The sequence below is a fragment of the Vanessa tameamea genome, chromosome 11 (genome assembly GCF_037043105.1).
Source record: "Vanessa tameamea isolate UH-Manoa-2023 chromosome 11, ilVanTame1 primary haplotype, whole genome shotgun sequence".
NCBI classification, from domain to species: Eukaryota; Metazoa; Arthropoda; class Insecta; order Lepidoptera; family Nymphalidae; genus Vanessa; species Vanessa tameamea.
In genome coordinates, this window is record NC_087319.1 from 7,602,677 (window position 1) to 7,618,467 (window position 15,791).

The following is a 15,791-nucleotide window of genomic DNA, read 5'->3' on the forward strand; positions in this document are numbered from 1 at the left end:
TCGTCATTTGTGACAATTGGCAACGGATAATCTCATAACATAAAATTGGGTTTTCGTTTGTTTAAAAAAATTATATATAATTAAATGTTCCGTAAATATTATTACTATTAACCACAATAAATGGCTCTTTTAAAACTTATTGTAGTACAGCTACAGCAACTATGGCACTCAGAAATATAGATTTTGAAGCTTATGGACGAGTTCAAGGAGTATTTTTCCGGAAGGTAACCTTTGGTTTAAAACTAATATCCATAAATAAGGGTTGAAGGATAAAAAATATGTAATATCAATTTGCAATAGAAAATTAAAGAAGTCATAGGTAAAATGAATTGTATAGTTATTGGAATATTCTTGTCTTGTTAATATATTTTTAATTTACCTCTCAGTACATAAAACAGCAAGCAGATAAGCTACAACTTAAAGGTTGGTGCAGGAATACCTCTCGTGGAACAGTAGAGGGTCAAATGCAAGGGCCCTCTTATAATTTGGAAAAAATGTAAGTTTCTGTTAAATTACTTTACAATTTATATCTTTCATCTTTTTAATCCCAGTACATCTCCATAACAGAAAAAAAGCCTACTTATTATTATCTTTTCTATTTTGCCTTTTAGCTATTGTTTCATACTATATAGACTACTACTACTAGTTGTATAATGGTTCTTGAATTTTTGAATCCAATTGTATTTAATATACTTGTGACTTTTAAATTATTACGTCTGTCAGTTTTTATTATAGTAATAAAGCCAATTTTAAAAATTAATTACTATTTGTGATGTGATCTGAAGTCAAAATTATACTTAAATATAAAACATGCAAGTGTCATAGAGGCAGTTTTTTATAAATTACTAAAATTATGTACTTGCTTAAAAAAAAAGGAAAGGAAAATTTCTCTAAACAATCCCATTTTTTTCACACGGTAGAGAGCATCAACGCTCACATTCACTGCTCTTGTTACCCTCCTGTTCTAGTTAAATTTAGTAGGACCCTGTTGCAAAGCTTTGTATGTTCGTTCTAACATAGAACTTACTGCAGATCTTGACATGCCAAGGTTTTTTAAGAGGTTGGAGAGATTTTGCTGGTTTATGTCCCACACTCACTTGCAGTGCATATAAACACATAGTCATTTCTTAGTTAGCTTGTTTGTAAGTTCGTAATATTTATTAATTTCTATTACTTGATCTCTCGGTATGTTCATTTCCCAAGCTCTATAAGTACTACAAGTTTCGTTTTTGTAGAGAAAAGATATATTGGTGTATTAAATACTGCTGAAATAAGGGTGTAACCAACCAAATAATGTTTGTTTAATTTTTTTTTTTAATAATAAATTAAATTATTGAAACTTAAAATGAAGTATTTGAACCAATGAAAATGTATGTACCTTAGTACTTTGTTATTTTCATTATACATATAAGGAAATTAAATAATGAAACCTATTTAACTAAATATAAAAAATGAAAACAGTAATAAATAAATGTCGGAAGAAATAAGTATGGCGCACGATAAAAAATCGGCCAAATTGAAGAATTTTTTTAAAGTCACCTATAAACATATTCTTAGCGTGAACTTAAGATTTATATTCTTACAGAGATCAAAGGGTCAGAGATCACTTGACCTTAAAATACAACCTCGCCAATTTTATGTAAACAAACTAGAGCGGTGTGTTCACATTTAGACGTTATTGCGATGGGTCGAGATTTAATAAAATCTACGTATTTTGGATACCCGCATATTCGATGTTCGCTTTATTAAAAGTAGTTTATTTGTCAGGGACAAATTTTGTACTGAGCATAAATTTCAATCCGACGATATTAGAAATCACAAAAAAAAATTACACGATTTTATGAAAACGAAAACTGCGTCATTGGATGTTTAAAAAAACAATAATCATAGCCAGAATTAGAAACCGTTAATATTGAATAAAATCAAATACGTATAACACACGGAAGCGATGACATATAACAGACTTAAGAAAAATGTTGAATTTTAATGTAATGTATCTTTTATACAAACTTTACCCAATCACCTTGTTTGAAATGGTGTTCAATTTGATTTTTCGTCACAAGATTATTATTATATTATCTCATTTTAATTATTTATTGTCTCTGTGCGACAAATTATGTGTGTACATAAAATACATATGTTCGCGAGTGCATCGCTCTTCATGCTTCGTTCTTCTATGCGTTTAATGACAAACTGATAAAAAAAAATCCTAAAATTAGATTTAGCAGCTATTTAAAAAAAATTGAATGCCTCGAAATATTTTACAATGGTAGAATGGGTTGCCTATCAACAGGCAGCACATTATTCCTCATCTTTTTTGGTGCGCTGATATTCTATATATAAATAATTATTTTTTGTTTAACTTTCTGTTTTTTTATAACTAAGAATATACTTTTAAATCATGTTTCGGAAAGTAGATTCATTCGAGAAGAAATTTTTGTCACTATATCTTCGTTAAATGCTGGCACCATTCCACAAGCACTATATTCATATTATACTATAGTAGTACAAAGATTCATACGAGATTTGATTCCTATTTTAATTTTGGCATTATAGTATTCTATAATGCCAAAATAATGGTATTTAATACCATTTAATAAGTACTTTTGCTTTTCTTTTAATGATATTTTTTCTTATTATAACTTTCGCTATTCTTCTTTTTATAATAACTAATTTCTTCAATAATAAAGTGATTTCTAGAAATTATTATTTGTTTTGAATGCTTAAATACAATTTTGTTATTTGCTTACAAAATTAATAAACAATTAAAAGATATATGAAGACTGCATTAAAGATTAACCTGTTACTTATAATATATTATGTGACATTATACACAATATATTATGTATGATATAACAAATAAAGTTCGAAATACATCGAATTAATATATCTGTAGTAAATATCTCACATATAAATTAGATATAAAATAATTTTATTCGCCACCCTCGCCTTCTTTCATTATGAAAACGCCCTAATAGCCGACATTAAGCTTTAACTCTCAAGGCTGATTAAAAAGAGCTTTACAAGGAATTCGCCTTTTTTGGAAAAGTAGGTTGATATTTTTTGAATGCTCTTTTCATTCCAATTTGTTTTACCAACCCACCATTGAGTTTCTAATTACTACGTAGTGTGTAAAAAATATTGTTAATAGTATTTCAATGTAATGATTTTCTCTTAGGCATACATCGCTTGCATAAGCTAGTGGAAAATGGTTCAATCAACAACGACTTAAGTTTCTTCTTTTTTTTCAGGAGTAACTGCCTGGTAAATCCGGCCAACCCAAGGGTTCTGATCGAAAAGGTGGAATTTAAAAACGACAAACACATTACTGAATATACTTTCAGCAATTTCGATATACGACGTGACGATTAAATCTTAAATCGTTCTTTATTTAGTTTAAAGCAAGTTTGTTACGGCTTTAAAAGTCCCCATGTGCTATTATTTTTACCTTTTTCCGTACTTATCCAGCTTATCCAGTATTCTTCTTTGAATATAAAATTTTAAAATAAAAATTGTTTTATTTCTACATTTGCATGAAAAAAGAAAGGTTTTTATGTCATCCACTCTATCCTACAGAGATAAATTTTAAACGCAACTTTATTTCCCAAGGCCGTAATAAAAGCCTCGCGTTCCGTAGGTAATGAACATGTAAAAATTCTGACGCACTGATGTCCATTACAGAGTTCTAGCGAAATATTGAGATTTACAAAATCCATGAAGATTACAACAAAATGTATCTGTTTCTGATTATCTATACCAAATGTATTGAAGCAAAATTAAGATGTCTAACTTAATAATACCTAATGTATTCAAATCTATGACAATTTAACATCCACATCCATGATTTTGTGCCGCTGTTACTGCCTAATATATAATTTTATACAATAAGTAATAATTGAATACATACATTCCCTGTGAATAAAGTCGATAACTTATATTTCTATTACACATTAAAATATATTTAAATAGACAGTAAACTGATCATTATTAAAACATATATTTACAATACAAAATCAGTTATTTCTGGTGCGTAGTATAAGCTTTTCTTTTATCTTTTCCTGTTATTATATTTACTTTATTTGGTTGTAGGGCATTGTACAACCTCGTCTAGATACCACACGCTTATCAGATATCTACCGCCAAACAGCAATAATTAGTATTGTTGTGTTCCGGTTAATAAAAGCAGGCACGAGAGACATAACATAGTTCCCAATGTTAGCAATTTGGTTAATATTTCTTTTAGCGCCAATGTGCATATATAGGCATTGGTGACCACTTACCACCAGGTGACCTGTTTGCCCGTTCGCCTACCTATATTATATATAAAATATTGTTAGATCAAATCTCGAAACTAAATTTTAAAGCAGTTTCACAATCGATTGAGATGAAATGGTGCAAACACTTAATAGTGAGTATTTAAATATACAGTATTTAGTTTAACCTAAAAGTTTAAAAATTCGTTTTAGTTAAACTTTAAATATTAAATCTGTAAAATGAATACATGGGATTTCACAACGTATGCAAACCTTAAGTTTCAAAATTGTTATTTTTTTAAATATGTGTTACTAACGTTATACACCGTTGTAGTTTAGTATCTAGGAATTGTTAAATAATTTCCTAATACTATTTTACTTACATAGTCTCGAATTTACATAATACCATACAAATCTATTCGAACATAAATAATATAGGTTTGAGTTGCTTACCTACTTTCGTGGCTTGATTAGAATATGATTATAATGATTTTAAAACTAATTTAATATTTGTAAACAACTCAACAATTGAACTTGTCTATACTTTCTAAAACAACCTTTTGTCACAACTTCATAGTTTTCGTAGTTGACAAATATAAATGAAGGTAATTTATAGATATCTATAGTTCCAATAACTTACATTACCACTGACAAACAATCCAGATGCTAAACTACTAAGTGCAATTTCGGAGAGAAAACTTTTAAACTTTGATAAAGTCAATGAATTTCGATTTCTTTAATGATAATAGATTCAGAGAACTTATTTCAAAACAAACACATGTATACCGGAAAAGTCTGTTTTAACTCGCCACTGACGTTTAAATCTCTACACGTTTACGATTAATTACAAATGTAAATTTTTTATTATAAACAAAAGTGAGATTGCTACTCAAAAGTTCCTACTGAAGTTATATAACATAATCCAACCCATTTTTGTAGTATTATTGTAGTAATAACATAAATGTAAAATTTATATTTTAAAAAAACTAGGTACTTTTTAAAATTGTTAAATTTTCACGTCGCGGACGTGGCCCAAAGATATCTACTAACTTTCTAAATAATAATAAAGCATATGTTGGTTGACAATGGCCTAAGACCTTGGATACTTTTCAGAAGGGTCCCAACTTGAAGGGGTAGGAAATAATTACGTCCAAGTCAGTAACCCGGGCGTGTGTTATTGATGGGAGCGGGCGCGGGCGGAGGACGCCCGGAAAGTGGGTCAGGAGGGGCGCGCAGTCGCGCGGCACTGCGCCCTCAGCCTCCAGCCATGGCGGACGCGCCGCCAGAAGTCCTCGAGCTGAACGTAGGCGGCGTGCACTATGCCACTACACGCGACACGCTGTTGCGCGAGCCGGACTCGCTACCCGCTGCCGCGCTCCGCGATCCGGATCATCCCCGCGACGCGCGCGGTCGCATTTTCTTTGATCGCGACGGCGTCCTCTTCCGCTACGTACTTGACTACCTTCGAGATGGTGGCCTCGTCTTGCCGGAATGCTTTCGCGAGCATAAACGCCTGTCGCGTGAAGCCAAACACTATAGGTTAGTGGGTCTGGAACATGCAGTACGGGAAGCTGATCCGCGACCGCCAAACCGGGAACGTGGCTGTATAACCGTTGGCTATCGCGGTAGCTTTGCCTTCGGCCGTGATGGCCTTGCCGATGTCAAATTCCGCAAGCTGTCGCGTATTTTGGTATGTGGAAAAGTAACACTATGCCGGGATGTATTCGGTGAGACACTGAATGAATCCCGTGATCCAGATCATGGGCTTGCGGATAGATACACATCACGATTCTTCCTTAAACATTCTTTCATCGAACAAGCTTTCGACATGTTGCAAGAGCAAGGATTTAAACTAACAGCTAGCTGCGGAAGTGGAACGGCTGGCGGCGCGGCAGAACTGAAACCTGGTGTTGATTCCGAGGAGAACCGCTGGAATCATTACAATGAGTTTGTGTTCGTACGCGAGTAATATCTCTATCTATTGTGATACTGGATCCCCTAACAATATTTGGGGCACAATGCTTCTGTGGATCAGCCACAAAGATTATATGAAACGTTTAAAAGTATCCACAGGTAACCAGACTATATATATATAAACCGTTATTACTTCCACTTAAACTAATGTAATGTCATCTTTACATTTATAAAATAAAACTTCTTAAATTAATTTTGTACTGTTAACTATAAAATATTCTCAACTGTTCTACAATACATTGGTCTTTCAATAAAGTACAGACAATTACTATATTTAAGTATATCGATCTAGAAATATTACAAATTGAAAAAAAAATTAAAGACATGTTTACATAGGTAATAGATATGTAGATAAAGCGAACTTAAATGTATTCATGTACCGAATAAGTAGCTAAATGTAATAGAGTAAATGTATAAACAATAAATGTAGAAATTATCTAACGTTTAGAGCTAATCTTGTGAACTGTAATAGACCTATTTCTGATGTATCCACTATATTTTTTAAATAATTTTATCTTACAATGTATAATAAAATTGCGTGATGTTTTCGAATAAAATTTCAAGTTTCTATGAAACTTCAAAAACGCATAGATTCTTGAAGTAATTTTCTCTATTTTCCTTAATTTTTATAAAACAATGTTTACAAAAGTTCATTGGAATCTATATCTTATAAACGAACCCTTTACACCTACCTAAGTACTGACCGATGCGTTGTGATCAATCCATTTTCTACACTGTAGCCATTTATAAATCTTTATAGTTATAAGGAAATTTTGTTTTATTAAAGATTTGATTGAAAACGTTTATAAAATGCGCGAAAAAGAGTACCTAACTTAAAATAGTAAACAAATGCGGTTAATACTGCCCCGTAGAACATAATATTAAACTTTTGTATCAGATAAGAACTTTGTTAAGACTTGAAAAGGCTAAAAAGTTTTAAAAATATCGCTTTTACTTACAAAACTCTCATATTTTAGTCAAAATTCGAATAACAAGCGCGCTGTAGCATTTAAATATCCGCCTTAATACGTTATTTGCATAGGCGCGAAGCCAACATCGAATTTACGATCGTAGCCATATCATTAGAATACAAAATAGTCTTATGCTTACATTTTCGAACTCTCCTGCTTTTAAGCTACGAATAAAAAAAAATATCGTTATTATTTTAAACGCAGGAAATATACATGTAAGGATTGTGTCAAAATTAAAATAGAATGTGATATTGGCCAAAAATATCTATGATGATAAATATCTTGTGACACAAGTAAAAATCATACAGATTGTTAATTAAATTTAATTTAAATATTAGTTTGTTAGTCTTGTTACACTGATAGATAGTAAAAATAAAGAAATTCGGTGTTTCGGTGGAAGCGGTAGTCATATACTCTTTTCATTTCAAAACGACGCGCTACTTAAAAAGTCAAAAAACACTATACAAATAAAATTAATATTGAAAAAACTAAGTAAAAATTTATACATAGATATCATCGATAATTAAATAAAAAGATATACTTAGTAATGTTATTAACTCTTCTATAAATAAAGTATATACTCAATTTTAATATCAAATAAATATCGGAGTAAATTTTTCATACTCCTGTTCACACTTTTCGGTAACATGCCTTTGTCTCTAGGTATAACAAATTCCTTTGTTAAAATTTAGAGTCTACCTAACATTATTATTAGATCGTCCTAATACAATAATTAATAAATTAAAACACAAATTTCATTACATAAATATACATTCGAAATAACGTTGCGATATAAAATCTTAATTTGAAATCAGGAATTTGTGCGTTATGGAATTTGAATAAATATTCCATTTTTTTATTAGATAAATTATCTATGTACACATATATTTGCTATTTATAAATACTATTATATTTCTTGTCGCGTTTACATTTTAAATAATACATAACCACATATATACATACACAATTGGAGGTAAAGAATTGTAGAATATAATGCTTACGACATCTTATATTTATACTTTACATTACACTTGAAATTGCTATCAAGTTAATCTTCGTCAAATACAAACATACAGCAGCTTAAATAGGAAATTATTCTCTTTTTTTTATAAGTAAATGTTTAATTTAAAAATAAATGAAAATATGCAATTTATTTCAAATAAATAAATGAGTTGTTTCAAGTAAGTTAGGTTATTTTATTGTTACTATTTACATGAAGACGGTAAGAGTTTACTTTTTCCTTTTTGATAAAAATCAATAATTATATAGTTAGTAGGATATTCTAAAATGTCTTTCAAAATCTGATAAAATTATATATATATTTAAAGAAGATTTCAACTGCTAAGTGTGTTCTTTCATGTTTGAAGGTAAATTAAGTATTAATGTAATTTAGAACGGTTTATAAAAACTAATACTTTATTTGCTTATTGTAAAGTTATGCTGTTTATTCTAAGGTTATGTAAAAATGATTCTGAAATCAGATATTTCCTGTTATCGTTAACGAATAGATGAATTATATATTATATTGTTTATTATAAATATTTAAATTTTATTTAATAGTATTTGAGCGGCGGTAAAACTTAAAATAATAAAAATAGTCATTTTTATTTTAAAAAGTCTTATCTTAATTATGTTATAAATATATTATGATTTGAAACAAAAAATAGAATGTTAAAGCTGGTCTTGACAACTATCGGAAGATTTTTAAATAATGAAATTGTTTTATGAATAAAATTAGTAAAAAAATTGTTTTATTTCACTCGTTTATTTTATAAGTTAGTATCCAGGTTTACATATTATTTTACAAATTTACTAATAACATTCTAGAATCTTATGCAAGTGTTCGAAGTTAAATCGAATATGCTACTCTACTACGCAGGTTATCAATGCCCAGAAACTCTTCCGATACACGAAAGCTCAATCTTCACTAAGTTTCCCGCTACAGCCGAACAAGACATTAATTACAAATTTAATGATTCAGACTGTATGGATTTGAACTATAGTTCAACTAAGTAATTGGCTAGTTCGCTCTCTTCTGTATTATAGTCATGAGTTTCCAATTGCGTTCGTATCAATCAATACACAGACTGGAGACATTGATATTGGGCAATTGAAGATTTTTAGACATATCAGTACCTATATAGTTACCGCAGAATAATATATTTACAAGTTATTATATAACTTGCAATCCATGTTTGTTTAGGTCTACTTCCTATTACCTAACAGAGTTTCAAATCAAATCAAATCAAATTTATTCAAGTAAACTTCACAACGAAGCGTTTTTGAATCGTCGATATTAAAAAACTACCATCGTTTCGGAAAGCATCCTCCAGCGAGAAGAAACGGTAAGAAACTCGCATAGCTGCTCGTTTAAATTTCAAATGTAGATAATTCCTGACGACAGTGTATTTTTATTGTGAGTATGACATAATGCACCCAGGATTAGCAACAAAAAGAGGAAATCTACAATGGTCAACAGTATTGATAGAAATTTTGTATACATATAATAGCCTTATTTTTAATTTTATAGGTACCAGCAAATGGGCCACCTGATTAAGTGGTCACCACCGCCCAGATATTCGCCAATGCGTCACCAACCTTAGGAACTAAGATGTTATGTCCCTTGTGCCTGTAGTTACACTGGCTTCCTTACCCTTTAAACCGGAACACAACAATAGCAAGTATTGCTGCTTGGCGGCAGAATATCTGATGTGTGGGTGGTACTTACCCAGATGGGCTTGCACAAAGCCCTACCTCCGTGTAAAAATGAAGTTAAATTTGTTTTATGAAAGTTTTTTACTACCTATTAATTTATTAAAAATAGGGTTACCATCAAATTTCTGCTATAATTTGGCGGTAGGCTGGTTTGTTTGATGCAAAAATGTACACCCGAAACAATAATTATTATATATTATTTACATAATTGTACATATAATTATATATGTACCAACAACTTTATACTACAAACCAAACATATTAGTGTTTTTAGATGTAAACATGTACAATTATTTGCATATACATGTGTCCTTTGTATGTGCTATAAACTATTCAACCTCAAAACGATTATAAAAACTTACAAAGTTATTACAAGTGAAGAAACTTTTGCCGCACTCTCTGGAACAAACTGACGTTATAATTTCTTTTCCTAACTATACATAGATAGATAATCTGTATTGTACTTTGATTTGCAAACTGACCTTAACCAATTGTACGTATAGAAAGTTACAAACATTGATGTGTATTGAAAAACTATACTAGTTTTATATAGTATACACATAAGTTTATCTAATCAAAAACAATGAGATTTAATAATAAGATATATTCCTAACAAGTGTGACACATTAAAATTATGTGATGAAAGAGTGTATCTAAATGAATAGACTCCAAAATTGCATGAGAGATCAAAGGTCCATTTTTTCATTCTGGACTACAATCATAACACAGTATCTTAGTTACCTGCAAGAGATTTAGGCCAACCAAACTGGTTGTAAAAAATCAAATTATATCTATATTGTAGCAAGGTGTTCTTATTGTATATGTTGCTTTAATATTAATATATTTGGCCGTCTGTGACTGCCTTTATTTCTTAACTGTCATCTCATTTATTGTGTATTTTTAATGCATTTTCTACACCAAATAATTCATAAGTGATGATCAAATCAGCGAGAACAATTTCAGTTGGTCATTCTCAAAAGGAACTGACCAAATGCGCCTATTTCGTAACTCAATGGTGCGTCAAATCCGACACGACCGGAATAAATCGGGCGCAGACCCAAATGTGTTTTCCGAGGTATGGGTGTGTAATCACAAGCAACTTTCAAAATCCAGGCCACTACAGATAATTTCTCAACAGAAAATCACAATAAAGATAAAATAAGACAAGTGTGTGATACCAGGTATCCAGCTCATAAGATTGCAAGTTCAAAAATCAATAGACAAACGAGGCATTTTATATGATTTAATACCAAATCACTAGTAGAATTTTGCAATTTAAATAAGCAACAAACCCCTTCTATCATTGAGTTTCATCCGATGTCTTACACATGGTATGAATCTATGTTGGGTGACTCATATAAGGAATATATATAATTTATATAGTTTCCTTCCTAAGTTCCAAATGTTCTCACGTAATGAAAGCTAGATATTTAAATTTTTGACCTCGATTTTAATTAGTTTCCTGACGTCGCTATGTATACATATTTCGGAGCGCGAAGAACAATAAGTGATGAATTATTCCTTAAGCTGCAAATCTTTTGTTTTCAGGTTGCGATCTCTAGGTGCTAACAAAAATATAGACAAAGGAGCCTTCAGTTCAGTATAATGACTATAAAGAAGAAAAGGTTTAATCTATATGTATTATAAAATTAAATGTGACATTTTTTAACTTAAAAATATATTTTAAAATAATATATGTGACGAATGTAATGAATTGTATCTCAGATTGGACTCCTCGTTGTATTTACTTGTCATTTGCACACATAACAGTATGCCCGTGTCCAAAGAAAAATACTTTTATATTTGCGTGTTGCCTAGTATAATAACCTATTTTGGGGATCTATGAAATTTGGATCATCACTGAGACTTTATTACAAAAAATGTCGAAACCGTAGTAGCTACAAGTCACGTAAAGGAAACTCACGAAGAAAGTATCCTCACCAGTACACTTAACGGTAAATAATCAGTAATTCTCTCTGTCGAAAGTTTCTCCTGAAAGTTATTATTATAAATATTAGCTAGGAAGTAGAGTATGTGGTATATTATCACCTGAAAAACGAGGATCTAACGTATCAGTTCATAAGTACCCCCGATGAATAGATTAAGTATACTCATTATCACATACTCTTTTCCGACGGTACCATCACATGGTAGTGGTAAAGATACGAAATAGGATTATTTAGACTACTTTTAGGAACAGAAATTGATATAGTCTTTACTTAGGACAATGTAAACATAAAGTTCAGAAATTTATCAACTTATACGATATTAAGGAATAATATTCGTTATAATAAGCGAATCCGGGAAACTGGTAGTGTTCAGAGACGACAAATTAATGTCGAAAGACTCGCAGTCCATATTGTTAATTACTGAGAGGATAAGAATTTATCGATGAATCACTTGAACCATTTTGACAACACCTTCGCCGCACGACTCTCTGTCACAGAGCACAGCACACACAGCTTGGTCTACAATGCATAATGCAGGATTCCATCACTACCATTTACCATTATACTCCTGCGCAAATTATTCACGAAGAGGTTATTGAAAGGAGAGTTGTTTTTTGTAGATTCATACCTACCGCATTAAGCATTCATTTAGGAGTCGCGTCTTGTTTGAAAATTTGAATTCAAAATCGATCAAAATGGGATTACTAATTACCAAAATGAGCATTGAAGTGAGTGCACAAAAATCCTATCCTTCTCAAAGACTTATTTACAGACAGAAGAAGGTTACCAGACAAAATATCATATACCAGCAAGGCAGATTTTCCTAATTAGAGTAGAGTAGACATATTCCATGGCCTGGTAGGAGTTCGGACTAAAGGCTGGTTGAGTTCTTTGTCTGGGATCACATGAAATCCCTAGTTTACGCCGTCTCGCCTGTATCATCCGCGGAAGACTCCAAAATAAGAATAAAAAAAACGCATCAAATATAATGCGGAATAATTTGACTAATTAATTAAATAAATAATTCGGTAGTTGAGTTCTAAGTTTTATTTTAAATTTGTATTTTAGTTTTATTTACTGAATATGTGAATATTAAAGAGCGAACTTTAGTCCGAATTCGTTCATGTTCGAATACGAATTTCCACCACCGTCCTTTGTAGTCATTTTATTTCGGTTGTTTTGAAATAAGTTCCTAGTTGTTATACATTTTTGGAGAGCTGATAACACGGTTATGTTTTTAAAATAATCTGCTGGACAAGTTTCATATCGATTTTTTTTGTTTTTAAGGCATTTTTGTGGAAAAAAAAAATTGAATATATTTTTTCGTCTCGCACTTTTAAATTTGGATCGATAATTATTGTTTTAATATTGACAAATAACCAGTGTTTATTCGTTTTTATAAATCAGAAGAAAAAAATAGATTTTGATACTTTTTTTTAAGGGGACATGAGCTAAATGCAAGTTTTATAATGCAAGAAAGTATATGATCCAATGCAGTAACCAAATGAAAAAAAAAAATATTAATCTTCAGGATACATGCTAGTTATTTGTTATTTTGAAAACATGATGTAATTAATTTGGTACGATAGAAAAAAATCACAAAGTTACCTCTAAAATAATCTTTTAACAAATAATAACTATAATTATATGCATTCAATAATTCTGGTCTTTTGTCAGATTATTCTACAAGCAATATACTACTATACCTCTGTGTTAATTTTTTAGTAAAATCAATAGATTTTTTTAAAATCAGATATTCTTATTTTCGAACAAAATGCGTACGCATGTGTGCGTAAACGCCGTGTACAACAGACATTGGCGGCCGAGGCCTGATGTTATATAGACGTGTCGATCTTTTCGCCGCATCATTACGTATACGAGATATTTTTTGTAATTCTAATTGCAAATTCAATGTTTCATGTTATAAATATTATTCTTTCTTGTAAATAAATATATTAAGTTAAAATAGTGTAGTAGTAATTAGGCATTTATTTTTTATTATATTATTTGTTATACATTTTAATTGTGTAAATATGGGAAATAAAGTGAAACGCGTGAGGAAAACTAAAAAACATTTATATAAATTAAGCGCCGAACATACATATGAACGATATTAAAAGGTAAGAGTATTTTATTAGTAAACATATTTTTTTTTATAAATTATGAATATTGAAAACATCTATTAGAAAAAATGTGCAATCAGTTCGCATAGAATCAGATTTTTCGAGCTGTTCTTCAAAAAAGAGTATTTGGTCAAAGTAAGGAAAACATCAATTGAGAGTGACTACATTCGATCCCCATGAACTCGAAGCAATGTGATATTTTTCAATAAAAGTACTATGGGGCATATTTAGATACATATTTTTTAAATACATACTTTTATAATTAATAAAAATATAATTACTAACATATATTTATTTTTTACAGAATAAAGAAAGTCGAAAACAATAACACGGAAGCTATTTATATTGCGTAAGAGTTTAATTTTATCGATTTTGTTTATACTAGGAATTAAAGTTATGTATGAACTAATTTTAATAATAAAAAAAAAAGTAAAGTCGCAACAAAAAAAAATGTAATTGTTGTGAACCATAGAACTAGAATATTTAGAAGTGTCATTTGTACGTAATTCAAAAATTTTAATATTTTTGTAACGTCGGCCATATTGGATTGAATATGGCAGCAATTCATGAATCGTGCATTGCCATCGAGACTAAATATATGTGCCAACTTTCTCCATAGCTTCAGTGGAAGTGGGTGTAATATTGATTGCAAGATTCAAGGACATATGTACATACATACATACATACAAGTGAAATTAAATTAAATATTTTAATAATAAAATTAACACTAAATGTTTTTTTTTTGTAGTACCAAATATTTGTATAAATATTTATATATAAATATTTATTTTAAGTTTAATTAAATCAGTTTTATTTTTTAATCATTTTCGAATAACAGTCAAAAGCAATACAAATAATTCTAATATCCTATCTATTTTTATGAGATTTATGATTAAACCTAGTATGATTAACCTAGTTAACCAATAATTCAACCAAATCGACTTCACGACATTTTTTTCTAGTAAATATTTAGATTTTTTTTTTAAATTGAATATATATTTTTTTCTTTGTGAACCGATATTAATAAAACAAACAAACACTACGCTATATGTTACCCCACGGTTACACTATTATATAAATAGATTATCAAACTTTTATAAAATGTTAAAAATTAGTATGTTTTAATATTTAAGAACTAATTGTGGTGTAATAATATAAATAAAAGAAAAAAAGGTTAAAACTGTCTATTTTATTGTATACAAAATATAAATAAAAATATTGTAAGTTTAATTGAATCAGTTTTTTTTTATAATCATTTGTTAACTAACACCGAAAGAAATAAAAATAATACTGTTGTCCTATCTATTTTTTATGAGATTTATGATTGATCTTACTTTGCTCGGTTTGGCGCCATCTATTAGAATATTTGGGCGTAACCTCGTTACCTCGCTTAACCCTTAGTTCACGGGCTTGCCGTTTTTGTCGATTTTGTAAGTGTGTGCGTGCGATTCTCAAGGGCACTTAGCTCTTGTAGTCCTCTTAAACTGGTTATTTTATCAAATATTTGCAAGCGATAAAACCATTTCAAACCATAAAGTACATATTACATCTCTAAAATATTTAATTAATTGTATCTAAGTCAATTTTAAATTACAAAGAAACACGTACGTTTTGTTCATTGCGTATTGTTCGCGAATGTTCCTTTACGCGAAAGTAATCTATCGTTCTACACTTTAATATTCATTGACCTGCATAAATTCAGTGATCTCCATTAATAAAATCCTTTGATCGTGTGGTAAATCAATCTTTAAAGACGTCATTCTAATAAATTTTGATTTCTTCCAACATCCTATTTTTTTTTTTATT

The 15,791-nt window shown here is 30.1% G+C and overlaps 3 protein-coding genes across 3 annotated transcripts in view; 2 read left to right on the forward strand and 1 right to left on the reverse strand.

Moving 5' to 3' along the window:
* Positions 1-15,791, reverse strand: part of LOC113402505 (probable oligoribonuclease) — a 211,104-nt gene that overhangs the window by 192,836 nt on the left and 2,477 nt on the right. The gene's annotated exons all lie outside the window — the stretch shown is intronic.
* Positions 5-3,490, forward strand: LOC113402512 (acylphosphatase-2-like). Its single transcript, XM_026642797.2, has 3 exons — positions 5-224; positions 387-496; positions 3,252-3,490. Exons 1-3 carry the CDS (start codon positions 162-164, stop codon positions 3,370-3,372), a joined length of 294 nt encoding a protein of 97 aa, XP_026498582.2. The 5' UTR covers positions 5-161; the 3' UTR covers positions 3,373-3,490.
* LOC113402503 (BTB/POZ domain-containing protein KCTD12) lies at positions 5,508-6,854 on the forward strand. The gene has a single exon (XM_026642782.2). It carries the CDS (start codon positions 5,521-5,523, stop codon positions 6,220-6,222), a length of 702 nt encoding a protein of 233 aa, XP_026498567.2. The 5' UTR covers positions 5,508-5,520; the 3' UTR covers positions 6,223-6,854.